The sequence below is a fragment of the Pristis pectinata genome, chromosome 5 (assembly GCF_009764475.1).
Source record: "Pristis pectinata isolate sPriPec2 chromosome 5, sPriPec2.1.pri, whole genome shotgun sequence".
Taxonomy (NCBI): Eukaryota; Metazoa; Chordata; class Chondrichthyes; order Rhinopristiformes; family Pristidae; genus Pristis; species Pristis pectinata.
Window position 1 is genome coordinate 40,684,114 of NC_067409.1, and position 22,233 is coordinate 40,706,346.

At 39.2% G+C, this 22,233-nt stretch overlaps 1 protein-coding gene across 1 annotated transcript in view; it reads left to right on the plus strand.

The window, feature by feature from the left end:
- LOC127570638 (tomoregulin-1-like) overlaps positions 1 to 22,233 on the plus strand; it is a 168,520-nt gene that overhangs the window by 51,944 nt on the left and 94,343 nt on the right. The window contains exon 2 of the mRNA XM_052016380.1: positions 21,718 to 21,827. Coding sequence (XP_051872340.1) covers positions 21,718 to 21,827 — 110 coding nt within the window. The remainder of the gene's footprint in view (positions 1 to 21,717; positions 21,828 to 22,233) is intronic.

The following is a 22,233-nucleotide window of genomic DNA, read 5'->3' on the forward strand; positions in this document are numbered from 1 at the left end:
TAACGTATAAAAGTAAAGAAGTGTTGATGAGGCTCTATGGGGCACTGGTGAGACCTCATTTGGAATACTGTGCGCTGTTTTGGGCCCCTTATCTTAGGAAGGATATACTGATGTTGGAGAGGGTTCAGAGAAGATTTACGAGGATGATTCCCGGAATGAAAGGGCTTACATATGATGAGCGATTGTCCGCTCTTGGGCTGTACTCATTGGAGTACAGAAGAATGGGAGGGGACCTCATAGAAATATTTCGAATGTTGAAAGGACTGGACAGAGTAGATGTGGCGAAGTTGTTTCCCTTGGTGGACGAGTCCAGGACTAGAGAGCACTGTCTTAGAATTAGAAGGTACCCATTTAGAACAGAAATGAGGAGAAATTTCTTTAGCCAGAGGGTTGTGGATTTATGGAATTCATTGCCACATACAGCTGTGGAGGCCCAATCATTGGGGGTGTTTAAGGAGGAGGTTGACAGGTATCTAATTAGTCAAGATATCAAGGGATATGGGGAAAGGGCCAGGAATTGGGGCTAGATGGGAGAATAGTTTAGCTCATGGTGAGGTAGCGGAGAAGACTCGACAGGCCGAATGGCCTACTTCTGCTCCTTTGTCTTGTGATCTGTGGAGAGAGAAAGAGACAATCTTTTAGATCTTTTTTTTGCTTCAGAATTGGGAAAAGTTAGAAATGGAATAAGCTTTAAGTTTCAGACTTAAGGAGAGGCAAAAAGAACAAATGGGAGGTTCTCTAGTAGAAGGGAAAAAGGAGATATTGAATGGCACTGGGGTGGCGGTGTAGGCTGAAAGAGGGTGTCAAAGGCATGTCTAGGAGGTCTGAAAAGGAGGGAATGAATGAAATCAGAGGATGATATGGAGAAAAAGCTAAACGCTGGAAATGTGACAGAAGGCTGGAATGAATGGCCAAAATGAAAATGCTGGAAACACTCAGCAGGTTAGGCAGCATGTTTGGCGAGATAAAGAAAGTCCAGTGTTTCAAGTTGAACTTGAAATGAATAGCTGATTATCTAAAATTTTTGAATTCATTGTAACATACCAACTGAGAAGATGACATGCTGTTCTTTGAACTTGTTTTGAGCCAAAGACAGATCAGAGTGAGAGATGACGGAGAGCTGAAGTGACGGACAACTAGAAGTGCAGTCTGCACCTGAGGACTGACAGAAATGTCCCATGTAGCTCATTCTGTATAACTTATTTTGCATTTGGTTTCCCTGATGTAGAGGACACTACATCTTGAGGACTGAATATAGTATATTAAACTGGAGGAAATGCCAGTAAATCATTGCTTTTTGAAATAAAACAAAATGCTGGAAACAATCAGGAAACAAACAGGTCAAGCTGCATTAGTGCAGAGAGAAACACAGTCAATGTTAATGTTTCAGGTTTTCTGACAAGGCACTTTACAGCATTCCCGACTCAATGTTGAATCTGACAATTTCAGGTAAGTAGCCATCCCTGCCTTGAATCTCATATTTCCAGCATTCATTTTATTCCTCTCAGTTGATATTTCAGATTTAGTTTATACCTCCGATTCCCATATTCTTACAGCCAGCACCACTTGTGTCTCTCAGTGTGTCCTTGTCCCTACCTTCTGACAGACATTTGCCCTCTTTGCCCCTCCCCTTTCCCTGCAACTGAAAGCATGTTTTATTTCTTTCTTTTCCTAAGTCTGATGAATAGCCATCAACCTGAAATTTCAGCTTTGTGTTTCTCTCCACAGATGCCACCTGTCCTTCTTTGTAGTTTCTGTTTTTATTTCAGTTTTCCAGCATCTGCAGCATTTTGCTTTTGGCTCACTAAATAGTAGCCGGAAGAATTTTATATTTTTATTCTAATATTTCATGATGTGCTTACAACGCTAATGTTATTATTATTTTCAATTATTACTCTCCTACCTTGCGTCACATATCGTTTGCCTGTAAAAATTGTTGCCTTGATCCTGCAAGTGGGTAGGATTTACAACAGCCTCCTGCCTGTTTTCTACCTGAGATACTCACTTGACGCGCTCTTGATGGTGGTCTATTTTTTAACTGAAAATCTTATTGAGAATGCAAGCCAGTGGTTAAAAGTGAGGATGGAATGATAGAGAAAGAGCAGACTGTTCATAATGAGAGATAACAATAAGCCAAAATGCTCACTTTACTGCTTCAATTTTATAGAGTTACGGATTACACCGCTTGCTTACAATACATTTTGCTTCATTTATATTGCTTTCTTAGTAGCTGATATGAGCATTAGTATGTAACTTGTGAGACAAGCAAATTGTTCAAATGTGTATGAACAGTTCTGATTCACAACTAATAGGTTGGCACATTAGGATTAAAAATTTTAAAAATCAGTTGAATAAAATCTCACCACAAAGGATTTGAAAATAAATGAATAACATCAGCACTAGCTGTAATGAGTTCCTTCTGGGTTCCCCTTCACTTAAATATCTTTCCATCTTTGTTCCTATATCTGCAAAACTCTTGATGGCTTTGTAGTGGCTGCTACCGCGATGTGAAAGCAAGACACTAGTCGGTGGGCTGCAGAACAAAAACTGGTTTATTTTCCCGCCTTGCGTGGGCCTTTTAAGAGGAACGGTTCCCGCTACGTCATCAAACGTTTCCTGCGTGCGTGTTCTCCCCGTCGCTCTGGGAAGACGAAGGCCCAACGCCATCTTGGGCCTCGCCGCTCCGACGACGCGCGACCCAACCGCCAAGCTGGTTCGCTTGCTTGGACGGTGAGTCGCTGCAGCTTGATGAAATCGATAACTATCAAACTGCAGTAAGAATCCCAGAGTATATTATTCCTAAAAGCTGTCCGTGGGATTTAACTCCTTTTGCCCAGTGGAAGTCAGGTGACATAATCAACTTATCAGCCTTAACTCTGGTTTTCCAATCTGCTGATACCTTCCTGCTATTGATCTGTTTGGTGATTGAGCAGCTCACCTGACCTGTGAAACTCATTAAAGTGGACAGCTATTAGAAAGATAAGATCCTGGAGCCTTTTTTAATGCCTACAGCATGAATCATTGATCACGAGTGTCTTGGCCAGCAAAGATTCTCAACGAGGGTGCAAAAAATTACTTTATGTGCAGCTGGAAGAATATGGATGTTCCGCTAGGCTTTCTCAAAAGTAATTAGTGCTGAAGCCATCCCTTAATCATGGTAATCATAAAACCCACCTCCCAGGAGATGTAACTTACTGCCAGTGGCTTGGTTCCTGGCCTAAATCTGGGAATTGCCAAGGGATACCTAGAGATTAGGGCTGGCTGATCACTGGTTCTTTTCATTAAAATTTAAACTTTACGACAGTCTAGCCTTTACATTGATTGATGGGCATTTTCCACCAGCTGTCTGCTGTCTGATTATGGAGCTTCATTGGGTAAAATCAATTGTATAGGACTTTGTCCAGGGGATTAGTTATTGCTATTGTTAATACCTTTCACTTATTCTAAATCAGTGTTAATGATAAACACATGTAAATGTGATTTGCTCCATTATGAAATGATGAACTATTGATTGATGTAGAAGCTACCAATATACTATACCACAACATGGACAATAAACTAAATTGCTTACTTCAGTTTGTTGCTTATTTCAACATCAACCTGCATTTATGCTGCCCCTTTAACGTAGTGAAACTTCACAGAAACATTTCAAAACAAAAATTGATTTGGAGCCATATAAAAGACGGAAGAGGAGATAATCTGAAACTTACTCAAAGTGGAAAACTTCAACAACATTTGAAAGGAGGAGGGGAGGAAAGGAGGGGAGGATTATAGAGGGAATTCCAGGGTTAGACTTTTGCCAGCTGAAGGCATGTTCACAAGTGGTGCAGTGATAAAAGGGAGTAAGCCAGAAATGGATGAGCACAGATACTGTATTTTTGAAGGTTATGAAGAAATAGAAAGGGATGTGATAAGGAGGGATTTTGAAGCATTTTAAAATTGAGGCATTGCTCAACAGTGAGCCAGTCTCGGTCAGTAGGCACAAGGTGGGTGAACATAATTTGAGGTGAGTTTTTTGGGAAAAGATAAAGTTATTGTACAGAGGTATAGCTTTGAATGTACAGCCATTCCTTGACTAACGAAAGGGATGTGTTCCTGGAAAATATTTCCTTAAGTGAAATTCAGTGAATGGAAAAAGCTGAACAAAATGCTTTATAGCAATTTTGGTACACTTGTATTCCTATGCATGTCATTCACTATAGCAAAAAAAAACAGCTTTGTAAATCAAAGTCGGATGCCAAAAACTACAGATGCTGAAAAACTGAAAAAAAAACAGAAAATACTGGGCGTAGTCAGCAGGTTAGGCAGCATCTATGGAAGGAGAAGCAGAGTCAACCTTTCAGTTTGAAATCTCCACAGGTGTTGCTTGATTTACTGAGTATTTCCAGTGTTCCGTTTTTACCCCAAAGAATTAATGACATTAATTAAACATTCTTAAACTGAGGAGTACCTGCACAGTGAATAAAATGAGGGAACCAGCCTAGAATGAGATAGAATAGTCCAGAGTTGAACATTTTGGCAATAGGTTTCATTGGTAAATAGATTTCCATTCTGTTCCTTTTCAAAGATGTTGGTCAGTAGAGAACTACTAGTTGTTTATTCCACTGACTCTCATTAGAGGATAGTTCTTGTAATTTTAATATTACTTAGTGAACATTCTTACTATACTGTACCATGTTAATAATGGAAGGGTTTAATTTAAATAGGTTAATGCATACTTTTATTAATCCAGAATAGAGCTAACTATGACACATACCTGGCATGACTTCCATCCAATTATTGCTTTCTTTATTTTGCCTTTTACCATTGTTACTGGTTATATATAGTAACATGACCTTCTCTACATACTAGAACTCAAATTTTAAAATGCAACCATCAAAGGAAGGGATGTTCCTCAGAAAAAAAATGTAACACTTTCAATTTGAAGCACTGAGTGTTATCAAGAACTTGCAGGTTAGCAAAGCCAACAAGTATACTAATCTGTTCTGGCCTCTGGCCTCAGAATTACCTTGTTTACAACCTGGGGAGACTTTCCGTTCCATTTGTCTGGATTGCATTTGAACCCAGGGGCCAAGATGAAAGACCAATATTGAAGCCAATGTTCTACTCAAATTATTTGAGTTTTTACTCAGGGCAGATCATTTTAAAGTGAAACTTTCATTTGTATTTTGACTTTGTTTGTGCTTATTTTTACTGTAAATCTATGCAGCAAAATACATTTTTGTAAGCAAAATAAATAGGCATTGGAAACAAACATAAGAGGCAAATAGGGACAGAGTATGGAAAAAAATATTAAAGAGCCGTATTTCAAGGCACTATTATCTAACTGTAGCTTGTTTCTGGAACAGTTTGATAATTACCAGCACAGGTAGATAAATAGGTATGATTTAATTGTTATTACAGAAATATGGCTGCAGGTTGACCACACCTGGGAACTAAGTATCCCAGTATATTCAATATTTAGTAGGGACACACAAAAATGAAAGGGAGTTGGGCAGCATTATTAGTAAAGGATAGCATCAGTAAAGTAGTTGGTAAGGCTGTTGGCTTAGCACATCACGGTATAGAATCAGTTTGGGTGGAGCTAAAAAGCAGCAGGAGGCAGGAGAGTTGTTTACAGGCCTCTGGATAGTGGTAGTGACGTAGGGCATGGTTTAAATAAGGAAATTACAGATGCTTTTAATGAGGAAGAAACCATGTGGGACTTTAATCTACATATAGATTGGCAAGTCAAATTAGTACTAACAAGGTACAGGATGAATTCTTGCAATGTCTACGGAATGCATTCATAGATCAGTATGTTGAGGAACTGACCAGGAAACAGGCTGTACTAGATCCAGTGTTGTGCAGTGAGAAAGGGTTAATTAATATTCTTACAAATCAGCCCATAGAAAAAACTGTAATATGATAGAATTTAACTTTAAGTTGTTTTTATTCCAATCAGTGGTGCAGAGAGCAGCGCTGCTGCCTCACAGTTCAAGCCACCCAGGTTCAATCACGACCTCTGGTGCTGTCTGTGTGAAGTTTCCATATTTTCCCTGTGACTGTGTGAGCTTCTCTAGGTTCTTCAGTTTCTTTCCACATTCCAAAATTATGCAGTTGGCGGATTAATTTGCCACTGTAAATTGGCCTCAATATGTAGATTAGTGGTAAATTCTCTGGAGGAGTTAATGGGAAGCTGTGAAGAATAAAATAGGTTTGGGTATGATTAGTGTAAAAATGGGTGCTTGATGGTTAGCACAGACTTACTGAGCCGAAGGCCCTGTTTCCTTGCTGTATCTCTGTGACTCTATGTGAGGATCAGATTGGCTGGGTAGATTGGGAAAGGATAACAAAGGGTATGATATTGAGATGGCGTAATGACTTGCAACAATATAAGACACAAAGACACGGAATATGAGAGTAAATTAGCCAGAAACATTAAAAAACAGAGAGCTTTCATGGATATGTTAAAAGGAAAAGACTAACAAGGGATGATGTGCACCCATGCAGACTGAAACAGGAAAATTTAGAATGGAGAATATGGAAATGACACTGGAATTAATCAATTATTTTGTCTGTCTTCAGATTTCTGAACAATCCATACACCCATGAACACAACCTCATTATTCCTTTTTTTGCACTATTTATTTATCTTTGTAATCTGTAGATTTTTATGTCTTTGCACTGAACTGCTGCCACAAGACGACAAATTTCATGTCATATATCAGTGATAATAAATCTGATTCTGATTCATGGAAAAGACACAAAATTCTTCCTAGAAATACTGTAGAATTAAGGATTCAGTTCAGATGAAGAAGTGTAAGAAATTATTTTTAGTAAGGAAACACTGCAAGAGAGGGTAATAAGCTTGAAAACTGATAAATCCCAAGGACATGATCATCTGCATTCCAAAGTTTTGAAAGCAGTTGCTGTGGAGATAGTGGATGCATTGGTTATTATCTTCCAAAATTTGATAGCTTGTGGAATGATTCCTGCAAATTGAAAGGTACCAAATGTGACCCCACTATTTAACAAAGTGGGAGAGAAAAAGCTACTGATTTGTTAGTCTAACATTAGTGGTTGGGAAAATGCTGAAATCTATAACAAAGGATGAGATAGCAAGAAAATAATGATACGATTGATCAGAGTCAACATGGCTTTAGGAAAGGGAAATCATGTTTGACTAATCTGTTGGACTTACTTGAGAATGTACCTGATAGAGATGTGTGGGAAGCCATAGGGTGTTGTGTACTTAAATTTTCAGAAGGCTTTTAATTAGATCCCACACAGGAGGTTGGTGAAAAAGATTAGAACAAATTGTGTGTAAAAACCAGCATATATTGAGCTTTAGTTAGCAGATAGAAAACAGAATAGGAATAAATGGGACCTTTCTTACATTGGCAGGCTGTGACTAGTAGAGTATTTGGTAATTGGTTTATCATTGTCACATGTACCAAGATACAGTGAAAAGCTTTTATTTTTATGCCATCCAGACAGATCAAATCGAATCCATAAACCTGTAGAAGATTCCATACGTTGCGGTAGTACAGAAGGAAAAAGTCAAAGTCGAAGTTTGAGTTTATTGTCACATGCAAAGTAAATGTATGCACAGGTGCAATAAAAAACTTGCTGCAGCATCACAGGCACAAAGCATTAGAGACACAACATTCACAAGATAAACCTAAGTTATGCAAAATTATACAAGAAAGAACACAATTAGAACGAAAAAAAACAAAATCCATTACAGAGCAAAGTGGTCATAGTGTTGTTATACTGAGGTAATGATCAGGGTTTTGCAGGTTGGTTCAAGAACTGGATAGTTGAAGGGAAGCAGCTGCTCTTGAACCTGGTGGTGTGGGACTTCAGGCTTCTGTCCCTCTGCCTGATGGTAGCTACGAGAAGATGGCATGGCCTGGATGGTGGGGATCTTTGGTGATGTATGCTGCCTTCTTGAGGCAGCACTTCATGTAGATACTACCGATTGTGGGGAGGGATGTTCCTGTAATGTATTGGGCTGAGTCCATTACACTCTACAGCTTCTTATGTTCCTGTGCATTTGAATCGCCGTACCAGACCATGATGCAATTGCAGAATATGGTATTAAGGTTACAGAGAAAGTACAGTGAAGGTAGAAAAATAAAGTGCAAGGGCCATGACAAAGTAGATTGAGAGATAAAGAGTTCACCTTTAGCATACAAGAGGTCCATTCAAGAGTCTGATAACAGCGGGATAGAAGCTGTGCCTCCAAAATCAGTGTGTGGGCCCCAGCTAGCCATAACTTACAGCTGCAATTTAGCTGAATAGAAGAAAAGTCACATTTCCAAGTTTGCTGATAGTACAACAAGCTGAATAACTGAGCAACATCATGGCAGATGGAATACGATGGGGGAAAAATGTCACTTTGCTACACAAAACAGAAATTATAAGTATTTTGCCAATGGTGAGAGATCAGGATCTGGGTGTGCCTGAAAGCCGATGTGCAGGTGGAGCGAGTAGTTAGGAAGGCAAATGGTATGTTGGCTATGATCAGATTAGCTGAGCTATCATATGTACTTTTAACTGATGCTTGCTGTGATAATTGCAAACGGTGCAGTTTTATGCATACACCTATGTATTTTCCCCTTTATCTCTAGCAAATTTAGCTATGGTTAACAAAAGATAAAATAAGACCCATTAGTCATGCATTGGTCTACTATGTCCCATGCAGTAGTTTTGCAAAGTCAGTACCTTGTGATGCTTTACTCTTGTTCAGATAGTGTTACCAGCTCAAGATTTCCTCCTTTGTAAGGCAGCTGGTCTGAGACTTCATAAACCGACACTTGTCTCTTTTATGAATTAGGTTTAGCCAGCTCATTTGTGGCATATGTCATATTTCATTCCAGGATATACCTACGTAGGATTAAGTGTCCTTCTAAGCTTTGACCTGGATTTTAACTGTAAATTTCTGTACAAACAGCTGTATGTTAGATACCAGTGTTTGTAGATTAGAGAAAAGTATAATAGCGATCAAAACTGATGAGAGAAACAAAAAGCCCAAGTTGCGAAATTGGCCCTAAAATGCCATTGGTTGCCTTAGTATTGTGCATCTCATTTGCATTAGTTTAATGGATGTAGATGCCAATCTGAGGTTTACTGGGAAAAATCTCAACCATGATCCCAGCACTTACCTTGTTCCCTTCTCTTGAACTATTACCTTGCTCTTCTTTGATTTCTAGATCCATTCCAGAGTCCATTGATAGGCCTCCATATGCTCTAGCTTAGGCAGTTATACTAAGAAGTCTGAGCTAAACCAGCCATCACTGAAATACTATGCTCCAAGTTATAGAAGATCCTGGCCTAATGGTTACTTACATGGGTTGATCCTTTCATTTCTATGTAGGAGACAGAAGTTTCACTCCTTGCAAGCAAATGAGGCAACTACCAAAACTAGTCTTCCAATGTAACCTGTTAGCTAGGAGCTACTATCAGTTTCCTACCAGAAGTAACAATGAGAACAGTATTAGAGCTGCTCATTTTATAGTTTTCTTGCTTTTACCCTTCCCTGGTTATACTGGTTCTTGCCAGTTGTCTGTTCCACAAGCCATTGACAAAATGATAGAGGCTGTCGGTTAAGACCATCCTGGAGAATTGTGTAAATGTTATCCCCTGACCTAAGAAAGGATATAGAACATAGAACATAGAACACTACAACACAGTACAGGCCCTTCGGCCCACAATGTTGTGCCGACATTTTATCCTGATCTAAGATCTATCTAACTCTTCCCTCCCACATAGCCCCCTATTTTTCTATCATTCATTTTTCTATGTAAGAGTCTCTTCAATGTCCCTAATGTATCTACCCCCACAACCACTGCCGGCAGTGTGTTCCACGCACCCACCACTCTCTGTGTAAAAAAACTTACCCCTGACATCCTCCTTATACCTTCCTCCAATCACCTTAAAATTATGTCCCCTCGTGTTAGCCATTGTCGCCCTGGGAAAAAGTCTCTGACTCTCCACTCGATCTATGCCTCTTATCATCTTGTACACCTCTATCAAGTCACGTCTCATCCTCCTTTTCTCCAAAGAGAAAAGCCCTAGCTTGCTCAACCTATATTGGCCTTACAAGGAGTACACTGCAGGTTCACTGATTCCTCACCTGGAGGAAATTGTCCAAGGAGGAGAACTAGAAAAGGCTTACATTTCTTAGAAGAATGAGAAGCAAGTTTATTAAACTGTGCTGGTCCATATGTTACCTGCCACCTTTACTCTGCAAAACTGAGGGCAGCTATGTGTTGTCCATGCATGCATGTTGAACATAGATGTCAGGAAACTGCTGGCAGTGAGTTCACCACAGGTTTGCAGGTGTGCTCCATTGGTGAACTCTGCACAGAATTCGATGAGGGAGCAATATCCTGGACTAATCATCTACAACTTACTTGCCTTGAAGATGCTACATTAATTCTGAGGAGCCTCAAGGAGTTTTTCTGCTTTGATTTAAACAGAAGGGAGCAATTGTGAGAGGTAATATTTTGACAATTTAGACAGGCTTTTCTATGGCTAATTAAGTAAAAAGGACATTAGAATCTTTCCAAGTATTTTTAAAATATGTCTCTAATGGCTTGTTAATTTAGATTTTCTGTATTTGAAAGTGTTTTAAGTATTGACGTTTTTAAATGCTTTTGAATATTTTTGAATATTGATGAACTTCTTTGAATATCTGAGAAGTATTCAGAGTGTGTTTAAGAGGTTAAAATATGGTAAGGTTAAAGACTCTATATGGTAGTTCCAGGATTTCTTTTGAAACTCATTTGTGGTTGGAACCAGTATTGGCCTCTTTGCCTAAAGCTAGTTTTATATCCACAGGAGAGAGCGATGCACAGGACCATCATGTGGAAAACCACCCAGCTTTTTCTCTTAAGCTCATGCTGAGAAGTTCATTCTGAGAGTCATTGTGCATCAGCAGCAAGTACTGGAACATCACTTTGACTGCAAAACCTGGGCCATAAAATTATTAAGAAGCTTGAGAAAGTAGATGTTTGAAAGTTAATTCCCTTGCCTGGGAGGCTGGAATTGGTAGTCTCAAAATAAGAGTCAGGCATTTCAGATTGTGATTAAAAAAAATTTAATTACTCAATGTCTTGTGAATCTCTGGAATTCCATACCTCAGAGGTTGTTGGTACTCGGTCATTGAGAGTAGGTGTGGCACAGTGGTGCAACTAGTAGAGCTGCTGCCTCACAGCACCAGAAACCTGGGTTCAATCCTCACTTCGGGTGCAGTCTGTGTGGAAGTTGCATATTCTCTCTGTTACTATGTGGGTTTCCTTCGGGTGCTCTCTTTCCACCCAATCCCAGAAACGTGCAGGTTGGTAGGTTAATTGGTCACTAGAAATTGGCCCTAATGTGTAGTTGAGTGGTAGAATCTGATGAGAATTTGGCAGGAATACAAATGGGATTAATATAGGATTAGTGTAATGATGGTAGATGATCAGCATGGATTTGGTGGGCCAGAGGGCCTGTTTCCGTGTAGTATGTCACTGTGACAGAGATTGATAGTTTCTTTCAATACTAGTAGAATAAAGAAATGATGATTTTGAAGAAGAGCAGAGTTAAGGTGAAATATAAACCATGACTGCATTGATTACAGCAGTGGGTTTCTTATTTGATCTGATCTGAATTAGCTGAAAAGAAATGGGGAACAGAACAATGTGGAAAACAATTTCCCTGCTATTGGGCTGGTGGATGGTGGGAGGTAGCAATTAGCCTTCTGCTAATGATCATTGTGATTGATTCCCTACAGGAAGTGCAAGAGTTGCTTGAGTCACTGCTGTGGATGTTCTCTGTGGTGGAGTAATCTTGGCTTATTATAGGCAGGGAAGCATCCACGCTTGAATGAGAACAATGAAAACTTTTTGCCAATGCTTTTAGCATCATACTCCATCTGTAGATTTTCAGGAGTGAAGGGAAAAAAAGGACCAAATTTATTTTTGGAAAAAAAGATTACATGATACACGTTTTACTGAGCTGATACTTAGATTGTGATACAGTTCTCACAGAGGCCAAGGTAAACCATTCCCAGCCACAGTCGGTAAACACACAGCTCTATCGTATGGAGTTAACGTGTACCAGTCATTGCTGTGACACAACTTTTCTGTCTCTTTATCCTCATACTAATTCAAAGCACGAACCCATATTTTGCATAAAATTATTCGTCTTTGTTGAAGAATATTTTTTTGTGACTGTCAAATGATTCAATTCTTTGCACATTTCAAAGTGCAATTATGTGAAAACAAACTTGGCAGTGGTAGAGATGGGCACAGCTGCTGCACCCTGATTAGAACTGAGCCCTGGGCCTGAGCTTTCATCAATCAGGACTGACACATGAAAAAACCCTGTAATATCGAAAGCACCACAGAGTAAAGTATTCGTATTTACTTGCATGGATTGTATTACAGAGCAAGCCCCACAATTTTGCACAAAGGTCAATAAACACAATTTTGCAGGTCAGTCTGAATACTCCAGCTACCAGATGCAATTTCCACTTATGATAGTAGCTTGAAAGATAACAGATAAGTGGGAAAGGGGTAAAATATGTCTGGCAATTCTGTCAGAGTGCTCATTTTCATGCAATAAATGGATGTTGAACTTCTGATTGCAAACACACACCCAAAGAAAGGCACTAACTTTATGGAGTCTGTAGATGACAACAAAAACTTTTATTTAATCATCCTAAGTTGCTTCAGAAAAATGTTAGAAAGGAAAAACTTGGTCAAAGAGGTAAAAGAAGAAAGATGGAAAGGAGCAGAGTGTTTTAGGGTGAAATTGTAGACCTTAGGGCTTTAGGAACTGAAGATTTCCAGTGATGGAATCATTAAATTTACAAGACTGGAATTAGAGGAATGCAGATATTATGGGTGTTCTAAGGCTGGGAGTGTGTTCAGAGGTGGTGGGATGGAGGATTGAGGCCATAGAAGGATATGACAAAAGTGTCAAGAATTTTAAAATTGAGGTTAAGTGTAGATCAGACCATGCAGAGTGAGTCAGACCTGTCACAAATTGGGTCATGGTAAGGAGATTTTTGGGTGACTTGGTTTATGGGGACTCGATAAAGTTCTTCTACTAAGGAATGTTGTGGTATGAAGGAGATTTCAGGCAAATTTTGATTCTATCTGTTACATTCTTTATGCCATTGATGGGAAAGAGACTATACTTATGTATACCTAAGGTGAGGGGGGAAAGTTTTAAAGATGTGTGAGGTAAGTTTTGTACATAGAGATTGTTAGGTGCCTGGGGAGGTGGTAGAAACAAACACGATAACAACACTTAAGAGGCATTTAGACAGACACATGAACAAGCATGGCATGGAGGGATACAGAACATGGGCAGGCAGATGGGATTAGTTAGATTGGCATCATAATTGGCATAGACATGGTGGGCCAAAGGGCCTGTTCCTGTACTGTGCTGTTCTAGATTCTATGTCCTCACTTATTCCATTAGGACCACAATACTTGGTCTTGCATCAATCAACATGGGTGAAGTGATACATCACTTAAGGATGTATTTAACACTTTAAGTTTGCCACATGACTGATACAAATATCAACTATCACGATTGAGCTGTCTGCCCATAACTGTTGTAAAGGCACGGGCAACCTGCTTATAAGAAACCAAATGTTAAGGTTTGTGTGAGCCAGTGGCCAAATAATGATCTTACCAGATATCTGAAAATTGCTCAAAGTCTCTGCAGTTGTGAATTGTTGCTGTTTTATTAGTGTGAAATTTGAGCCAAACAGCTGAAAGAGATTTGTTTATTTATGCATATAAAACTGAAGTCTGGTACACGTGATACATAATAGACACAATGGAACTAAAGACTGAGAATTATGCTCAATAACATGCCAAGCTGTAGTGTGATGCTGAACAATTATCAGAAAGTATTATCACCCTATATGTTGCATGGGGCAATGTTAGTGTGCACTACAAAATTAAATTACTAAGAGAAAGTGATTAATAACCAAAATCCAGAATTTAGTGCTTGGATATTGAAGACTGAGATTTTCTTGGGTCACCTGTGCCTCTAATGTGTTGGCATGTTGAAGTATCCAGACATGAAATGCATTGTGCCATCTAAAGGTGCCAGTTGCAAGACCTTTATTCATGTGTGCATGGCCTAGAATAGGATGATCCCCTACTGCAGAAACAGGCCCTCAATTGACAAGCACATGTGAAGGTTAGTTTAGTGTAAGTTTAAAAAAGCCCTGCCTGAGCAGGTGCAAACCTCAATGTCTGATGACGGGAACCAATTTCAGGTAGGTCCACTTTACGAAAAATACCTACTCTCTGTCATGGCTCTTTCTGGGCTCCTCCAGCTGCCTTTTCCATCACAAAGTCCTAGCCTGCAATCATGAAGTTACAGTTGATTGCAACCCTGCAACCACTCCTCTCTTCCCCAAGATCACAACTAGATCCCTTAGGTCCCTCATCTTGAAGCTCCCGCGCAATCAAATTTTGCAATTAGAATTCACATTTGTGGCCCCATTGTGCACTACCTGCTTAACAGGGATTAAAGAATTTCTAAGCTAGTGATATCAAGTTAATAGTGTGCTAATGTTGAATTAAGCTAAATGACAACACATTAAATTTAATGTTGCTTTATCTGAAAGCACCGAGTCTTCACAGAAGAATAAACAAACAAATAGAAAAATGAAATAAATAAATTTGATCAAAAATCCATTACTGAGCCATGGTTATATGATGACCCAGGTTAGGATCTCAGTGCTCCAGAGAAAAATAGAAAAAGCATTGGGGATAATTTTGACAATAAAGAGTACTAAAGGAATATTAGTTATCGTCTTGACCCGGTAGATCAAGCTCATGAACAGAATAAACAGAGATAATAGGTAACAGGGAACAAAAAATAGTGGAAGCATTCATAATCCCCCTAACAGTAGTTATACCGTTGGAGAGAGTATTCATCAAGAAAGAAGAGAAACTGTAGCAAAGGTGGTACAATAAGTATGGGGGACCTTTATGAAGACTTAGCAGAAAAATCTGACTAAAGAAGTTTGGAGGATATGTTATGGAACTAAATAAGCGATTGAGATCCAGATTTAATTAGTAATCTCATTTTAGAGGATGCTTTAGAGATAGGTGATCATATTATGGCCAAATCTTACATTGGGTTCAAGAAATTGGAAACTTGAATCTTGAACATAAACAAGGCCAAATACATCACAATGAGGGTTAAATAATCTAAGGTTTCCTTGTGACATAGGATAGTAATTTTCCCAGTAGAAAAATAATGGCAAGCATTGAAATAAGTCATGAAGGTCATCATGGATTCCTTAGAGACAAAGCCAGTAGAAATAATGGGGAATAAGAAATGTCTGAGATTTTTAACAATATTTTCTCTCTATCTTCACAGTAGATATTGCAATAACCACACCATAAGTAGTAGGGAACAGTGTTCCAGATGTGGCTTCACCAGGGCTCTAAATAATTACTGTGAGAGGTCTTTACTGTTGTATTCAAATTCTGATATTGTTTGACTTGCCTTTCACCTCTCCCCTAATGGTTCCGATTATCACATTCCTTACTTCTCAGATTCCAGCACTGGTAGCTTTTGTGCTCTCGTTTATCACCCTCCAGCAGCTGTTTCCTCCTTCACCCTCCTCACCGTACTCCTGGCTCCATCTTCCTCTTTTTTTTGTCTGCTTCCTTCTATCGTCATCAAGTCTCCCAACTCTACCCAACCCCTTTCCTAGATGACTCGATCTGCCCGTCATCTATCACCACCCCTTCCACCACCACTCTTCCCCCCACCCCCAACCTCCAATCCATCCCATTCTCTGGTTAACGGAAAATAAGTCAGTCTATTGGCAATCTTGGTGTCATGTCTTATGCTGAGTTAAGTTTCAGATGTATTCAGTTGGATTTTGCTGGACGCGGCTTGCCGCTCGGAGTAGCCGTTTGCTGTTCCTGCGGTTACCTTGGCCAGATGTGGAGACTTTCTCTCTCTCTCTCTCTTGCTTCCCACTCCCTCCAATTGTGCCTTTGTGTCCAGATGCCAACAGGGCCTTGGGCAGTGTATGCAGAGGTCCCAGTCCCAAACACCCCTGAGGTTGAGTTAGGGGCAGGGCTTTGTGCTCTGTCAAAGCTGTCATGGAATTTAACAGTTCTTTAATACCTTTGGCATTGACACATATATGTCAATTCTAATAGTTTTTATTTTTTTTAAAGTATAAGTATATAAAGACAAAGTTAACTTAAAGTACATCAAAGCACCTAGTTCCTGTATCAGGTCTACTGGTGCAGGATCTGAAAGACAATTTCCCTAGCATGATGCAAGGTAATCCAAACAAAACTGAGTTCTGTCTTTGGATTCTGTGGGAAGTCCAATGCTGGGATGAACTGGCAGGTAATTGGTTTATTATTGGTAATTGGTTTATTATTGTCACATATACCAAGATATCGTGTTTTGCATGCCATCCACACAGATCATTTCACCACATCAGTACACTGAGATAGTACAAGGGATAAACAATAACAGAATGCAAAATAATGTGTTACGGTTACAGAGAAAGTGCATTGCAGGCAGACAATAAAGTTCAAGGCCATGATAAGTTAAGTTGTGAGGTCAAGAGTCCATTTCATCATACAAGAAGTCCGTTCAGTAGTCTTATAACAGCGGGATAGAAGGTGTCCTTGAGCCTGGTGGTACGTGCTTTCAGGCTTTTGTATCTTCTGCTCAATGGGAGAGGGAAGAAGAGAGAATGTCCGGGGTGGGAGGGGTCTTTAATTATGCGGGCTGCTTTTCTGAGGCAGTGAGTAGTGTAGACAAAGTCCATGGAGGGGAGGCTGGTTTTTGTGATGGACTGAGCTGGGTCCACAACTCTCTGCAATTTCTTGCGGTCTTGGGCAGAGCAGTTGTCATACCAAGCTGTGATGCATCCAGGTAGGATGCTTTCATGGTGCATCTATAAAAATTGGTGAGGATCAACAGGGACATGCCGAGTTTCCTTAGCCTCATGAAGAAGTAGAGGCACTGGTGCACTTTCTTGGCCATGGCATCTATGTGGTTGGACCTGGACAAGCTATTGGTAATGTTTACATTTAGGAACTTGGAGCTCTCAACCATCTCCACCTCAGCACCACTGATGGAAACAGGAGCATGTGCACCACCCCGCTTCTTGAAGTCAATGATCAGCTCTTTTGTTTTACAGACATTGAGGGACGGGTTGTTGTCATGACACCATGCCACTAGGCTCTCTATCTCCTTTGTCCTTCAGTTCAAATGACCAGACGTGACTCTCAAAGTGGGGAAGACGCAGCTTCATTTTCATGCCGACTTTGACAATACATTACCAACTCTGTAACACAACTCGATTCCCCTGCTTTAGCTCATGTGTTACTGAGATTCTCTTCTTTACTCTTCTTACCCCTCGACTTGACTATTCTGAAACATTTATGGTACCCTCACCTCATTCTCCTGTTGATAACCTGAGGTTATCCAACACTCTGCTGCCTACATTCTAATTCACATCTGTTCATCCCTGGGTTTCCTGACCAGCCAGGGCTGTCTCCCAGTTAAGCTGCCATGGGCTTAAGCTCTGGAATCTCCTCTTTAAACCACTTCTCTTCTCTTTCCTTCTTTAAGATGCAACTAACACCTCTTTGGCCAAAAATGAGGTGGTTATTCTTTGGAGAATTTCAGAATGGATTGGGCTGTTAATCTTTGGCAGTTAAATGAATGAAAGGTGATCTCATTGAAAGATACAAGATTCTGAAAAAGTTGACAAGGTGCATGCCTAATTGTCTTTTGACTAGAACACAAAGTCTCAGGATAAAGGTTTGACCATTTAAGGCTGAAATGAGAAGACTATTGTGTTCTCAGATGAGTATGAATCTTTGGAATTCTCTGTCCTAGAGGGATTTGAATGCTCATTCTTTGAGTATATTTAAGGCAAGAATTGGTGAGTTTATGACAGAAGGGAAACAAGGGATATATAGAGTAGAAAGTGGGCATGATCTCACTGAGTGATAGCTGTGTTGTCCTACTTCTGCCCCACTTGTCATATTCTTATGATCAAGCAAATCACTGCAGAAATTCACCGCAGTTGGGCTGTACAGCTTCCTGCAGATTACTGCTGTTGACTAAACATTGTGGATAGGAAAATGTTCTCTTTGTTCAACTTCTCTTGGCAGAGTATCTGAAAGTGGTAATTATAAAATCTTGCCACTTTATTTAAAAGCATGCTAACAATATCTGTTGCATAAAATTAGCAACTGAACAAACTGGCTAAAAACCTGTCACTTGCAACATAAAATGCTAATGTATATAAATGTTGACCACACTACCTGCTTAAGGTTCCTGCTACCTTTTGAAGCAAAGACCGCATTGCTCATTTTTCAACTTAGATGGACTTGGATCTCCAGAGTATTAATACTTAGCTTGCTGTACACATTTACAAAATTTGTGTAGAGATGGCACTTTCTAAAAAAAAATGCCAAACTATTTTTCCTATATAATCAAATAATGATGCTACTAGTTCCAGCTACTCAGAACAGAAACATTTGTACAGAAATGTCACCATCAGGAGCAGAGCAGTAACGTATTCCTTCCTGATTTTTTTTAAAGCCCTTTCAAAATTGCATTTGGGTATTTTGTATTCATTGCATTTTCACAGCAATGGAACATTAATTTTAACATCTAGCTGTTAGTGTTGCTGAAAATATGTGTAAATGCTCAGCATACGGTCTTTAAAGGAGCAATTTTCATCATTGAAACAATTGCTCCTTCATTGTGTTTAATGTATTCACATCTATCCAAGCACTCCTGGTTTCCTTTTCTTTAATGTGATGATTCCTTGATGTAGAAGTAATGCAACAATTCACATTGACAGACCTAGAATGCATCTTGAATTAAACTGAGTTAAATAAAAGACTTCCCCATCTCAGTATGAACAATAATAAAAAGAAGTAAGGGGCTAACAATATAGTTCCCAAGAATGGTATGGAATAAGAAAATGGAAAGTTTTCTCCAACTTACAGCAGTGATTTTTTGAATGACCTCTTATCATATTCTAAGGAGGTCTCAGTGGATGGCCTCAGAACTATCTGCATCATGTGGTATGAAGCTCATCCAAATGGGTCAGCATGTTTTTCAGCTAAAAACCCCAAAGTGTTGAGAAACCTAATTTTATACATAACTACAATGATGTGGCAGGACAAGTGGATTGCCTCAGTGGTCCAGAGCTTGAGAAGTAAGAATAATCAAAGATGTCCACTCATGATACATATCCAGCAGATTCAGTGAAAGTAGGATTAGGCTCAGCTGTGATTCTGCTCACGGCAAATGACCTGTTGTCAGAGTGTCTAGACTTGCACATTAGGAGTACCAACCAAGTGAATTGTTGAGTAGCTCCCAGCATGGAAAGGAAGTACTGGATTGAGCAGATGGATTAGTAAGAATTAAATCATTTCTTTTTTTTAATCAAATTTTTAGATATAGCTGTTTATCTTCTCAGGAGCCAGAGAATCTTTGCATCCACTAACACTAATAATTCAGTCCAATGTCTTGTCCAAACTTTAACATCTCCTGCAATATGGCATTCCCCCAGAAAAGCACTGTCGAGGAGAGCATTTGGAAAGATAATAACCTGAGATGTTCAATGTCTACATAGGTACTTATAACTAAAATGTAGGGAACTGATTTTCACTGATTATGTTCCTAGTGGAAAACTTCATGCATTGACAATACTATTATTGCTCAACTTGTGGATCTCTGTTCAATTGTTTTAAACTTGGCCACTAGTTATATTGGTTGGAAAAGAAGATGGGTTGCATCTTTAAAACATAATAGATTTATATTTGGTGAAAACCCCTGAAGGTAGTTTTCAAATTTTATTCAATATCTAATTCCAAGTTAATTCCAAAAAAAAATTCTGTCCAGCTTCATTTTACTGGATAGTGAGTTATTAGTTTTAACATTAATGTCGAATTGATTTTGTTTTCTATGTATGTAATACAAGTGTGCCAGGATCAATTGGATTGGTAGTGTTTTCAGCTGGAGGCAGACTGTAGAAATTACACAGGGGAAAGAGCAATGGAGATTCCAGCCAATGCTGAATGAGTTTTGGGAAGATGGTACACATAACTGAAAGACCAGATATTAGGAAGTAATCATGCCTATTAAAACTGGCTGATCCAATGCTGTTATTTTGGGGAATCAGCCAATGGTTCCTCATGGCTCACTGAAGTATGGCACATTTTAAAAAGCTGATTTTAACTCATGCAGGTAAGGAATTTCACTCTCCCCATTGCCACTGTAGGCCATCCTTGCTTTCCACAGTGTTGTCGTTGCCTAAGGAGAAGTAGACTACCAACTGGCATTTGTACATTTTTCTTCTTTATAGGTATTTCCTCAGGATCGAGGATAACTTGTTTCCATTCTGATTTTGTGGGTTCTCGGGTGACGAATGAGACTAATGTAGAAACTGCAGGGTATTTTACTGACAGAACAGGTTTAGTTTGTGAGGTTTATGCAGGGCTTTCTTTTTCTCTCAGTGTAATGACATGAATGACATGGTCTGCTCAATGAAACTGACTGAGTGTAGGTAAGCCCTCAATGCTGGTGATGTCTACCTAGGAGATTGATGTTGATCTGCTTATCCTTACAGTGAATTTGGAGGTTTTTGCAGAGACTGTTTTTTTTTGTTCCTACTACGGGTGGTTCAGGTCTCTGAAGTATAAAGGGCAGCAGGGTGTTTATGTGCCACATCTAAAATCATAATCATAAAAGTCACTTTTCCTCAGTTGACTAAAGGCTGTGCTGGTACATTGAAAGCATTGGTGAATTTCATCATCAACATCTGTCTTTGCTGAAATGTGCCTCCTGAGATATGGGAAGTGGTCCATGTTTTTCCCGAACACATATTGTCAAAGGGCAATATTGTGAAGTGGGGAGTAGGCTGGTAGAGGACCTTTGCCTTGAATGCTGACTGTAGAACCATTCCTGTCATATACTTCTGTAAATGCAAGTGTCATCTGCATACTGCAGCTTGATTATTGAGGTTTGGATGACATTGATTCTGGAATGTGGTCGCTGCAGGTTGAACAATTTCCCGTTAGATCTGAGGATTAGCTGCACTCCTGTGGGAAGTTTGTGGGAGGTGAGGTGCAACATTGCAGTAAAAAAATGGATAAAGGCAGGGCAGTGTCACAGCCTTGCTTGACACAAGTCTTTACCACACAGTAGTTTCAACACAGATAGTTTGCAATTTTGAGTAGTACAAATAGAAATGAACCAAAATCTTCAGAGTTTTCATATTAGTAGCCAGAAACAGAAAATGTTAGACTTACATATCAGATGAAAAAGGATAATTACACTAATGAAGAAATCAATCTGAAACATTAAAGGCATCTTCTTTCATACCTGATTGGCCAACAATGTGGCTCTAACATTTTTAGCTTTTACCTGGTTTTAATGTTTTACTTTAATATTTTAAAATTAACTTACAGAAACTTTAACTCTAAGCAGACCAAATTTTGATACATCATAGTATCTAATATATCTAGTTTTGAAATAGTAAGGCTCTTGTTAAAGTCTCAGTGCATAATCCTTGTTGAAGTCAGCACTTGTTATAACAAAACAAAGCTATCTTTTAACGCATCAGATAATTTATGAAAATTTGTGAATTTCAGGATAAATCATGCATTTTTTCTGCCATGTGTTTAGATTTAAATCTTTTTTTTGCAGAATTTAATGAACGAGAAAATGATTTCAAAATGTGTGATGAAACTACATGTAGATATGGTGGAGTCTGTAAAGAAGTCGGTGATGACTTGACATGCTCATGCCAGTTCCATGTAAGTAGATGTTTTTATCTCTTATTTCATCTTAAAAAAGCAGTTTCTTCAATGTAGATGAAAATCAAGAAAAATGCGGATGCTGAAAATCTGAAATAGAAACAGGACGTGTTGGAAACCCTCAGCAAGTCAGGCAGCATCTGTGGAAAGGGAAATACAGTTAATGTTTTAGTTCAAAGACATCTGATTGTTTCCGGCATGTTCTGTTGACATTTCATCAATACGAGTTGCTTTCAATTGAGATTTGTTGTAGACGTTATTTATCAATCACATAGTTGTTTTGGGGGAGGTTGCTGTGTGTAAATTGTATGCCCATTCCAACATGAAAACACTTCAAAAGCAATTCTTTGGTTGTAAAGCACTTTGAGATGTCCTGAAGAGGTGGAGCTATGTACGTTTTCTTTCT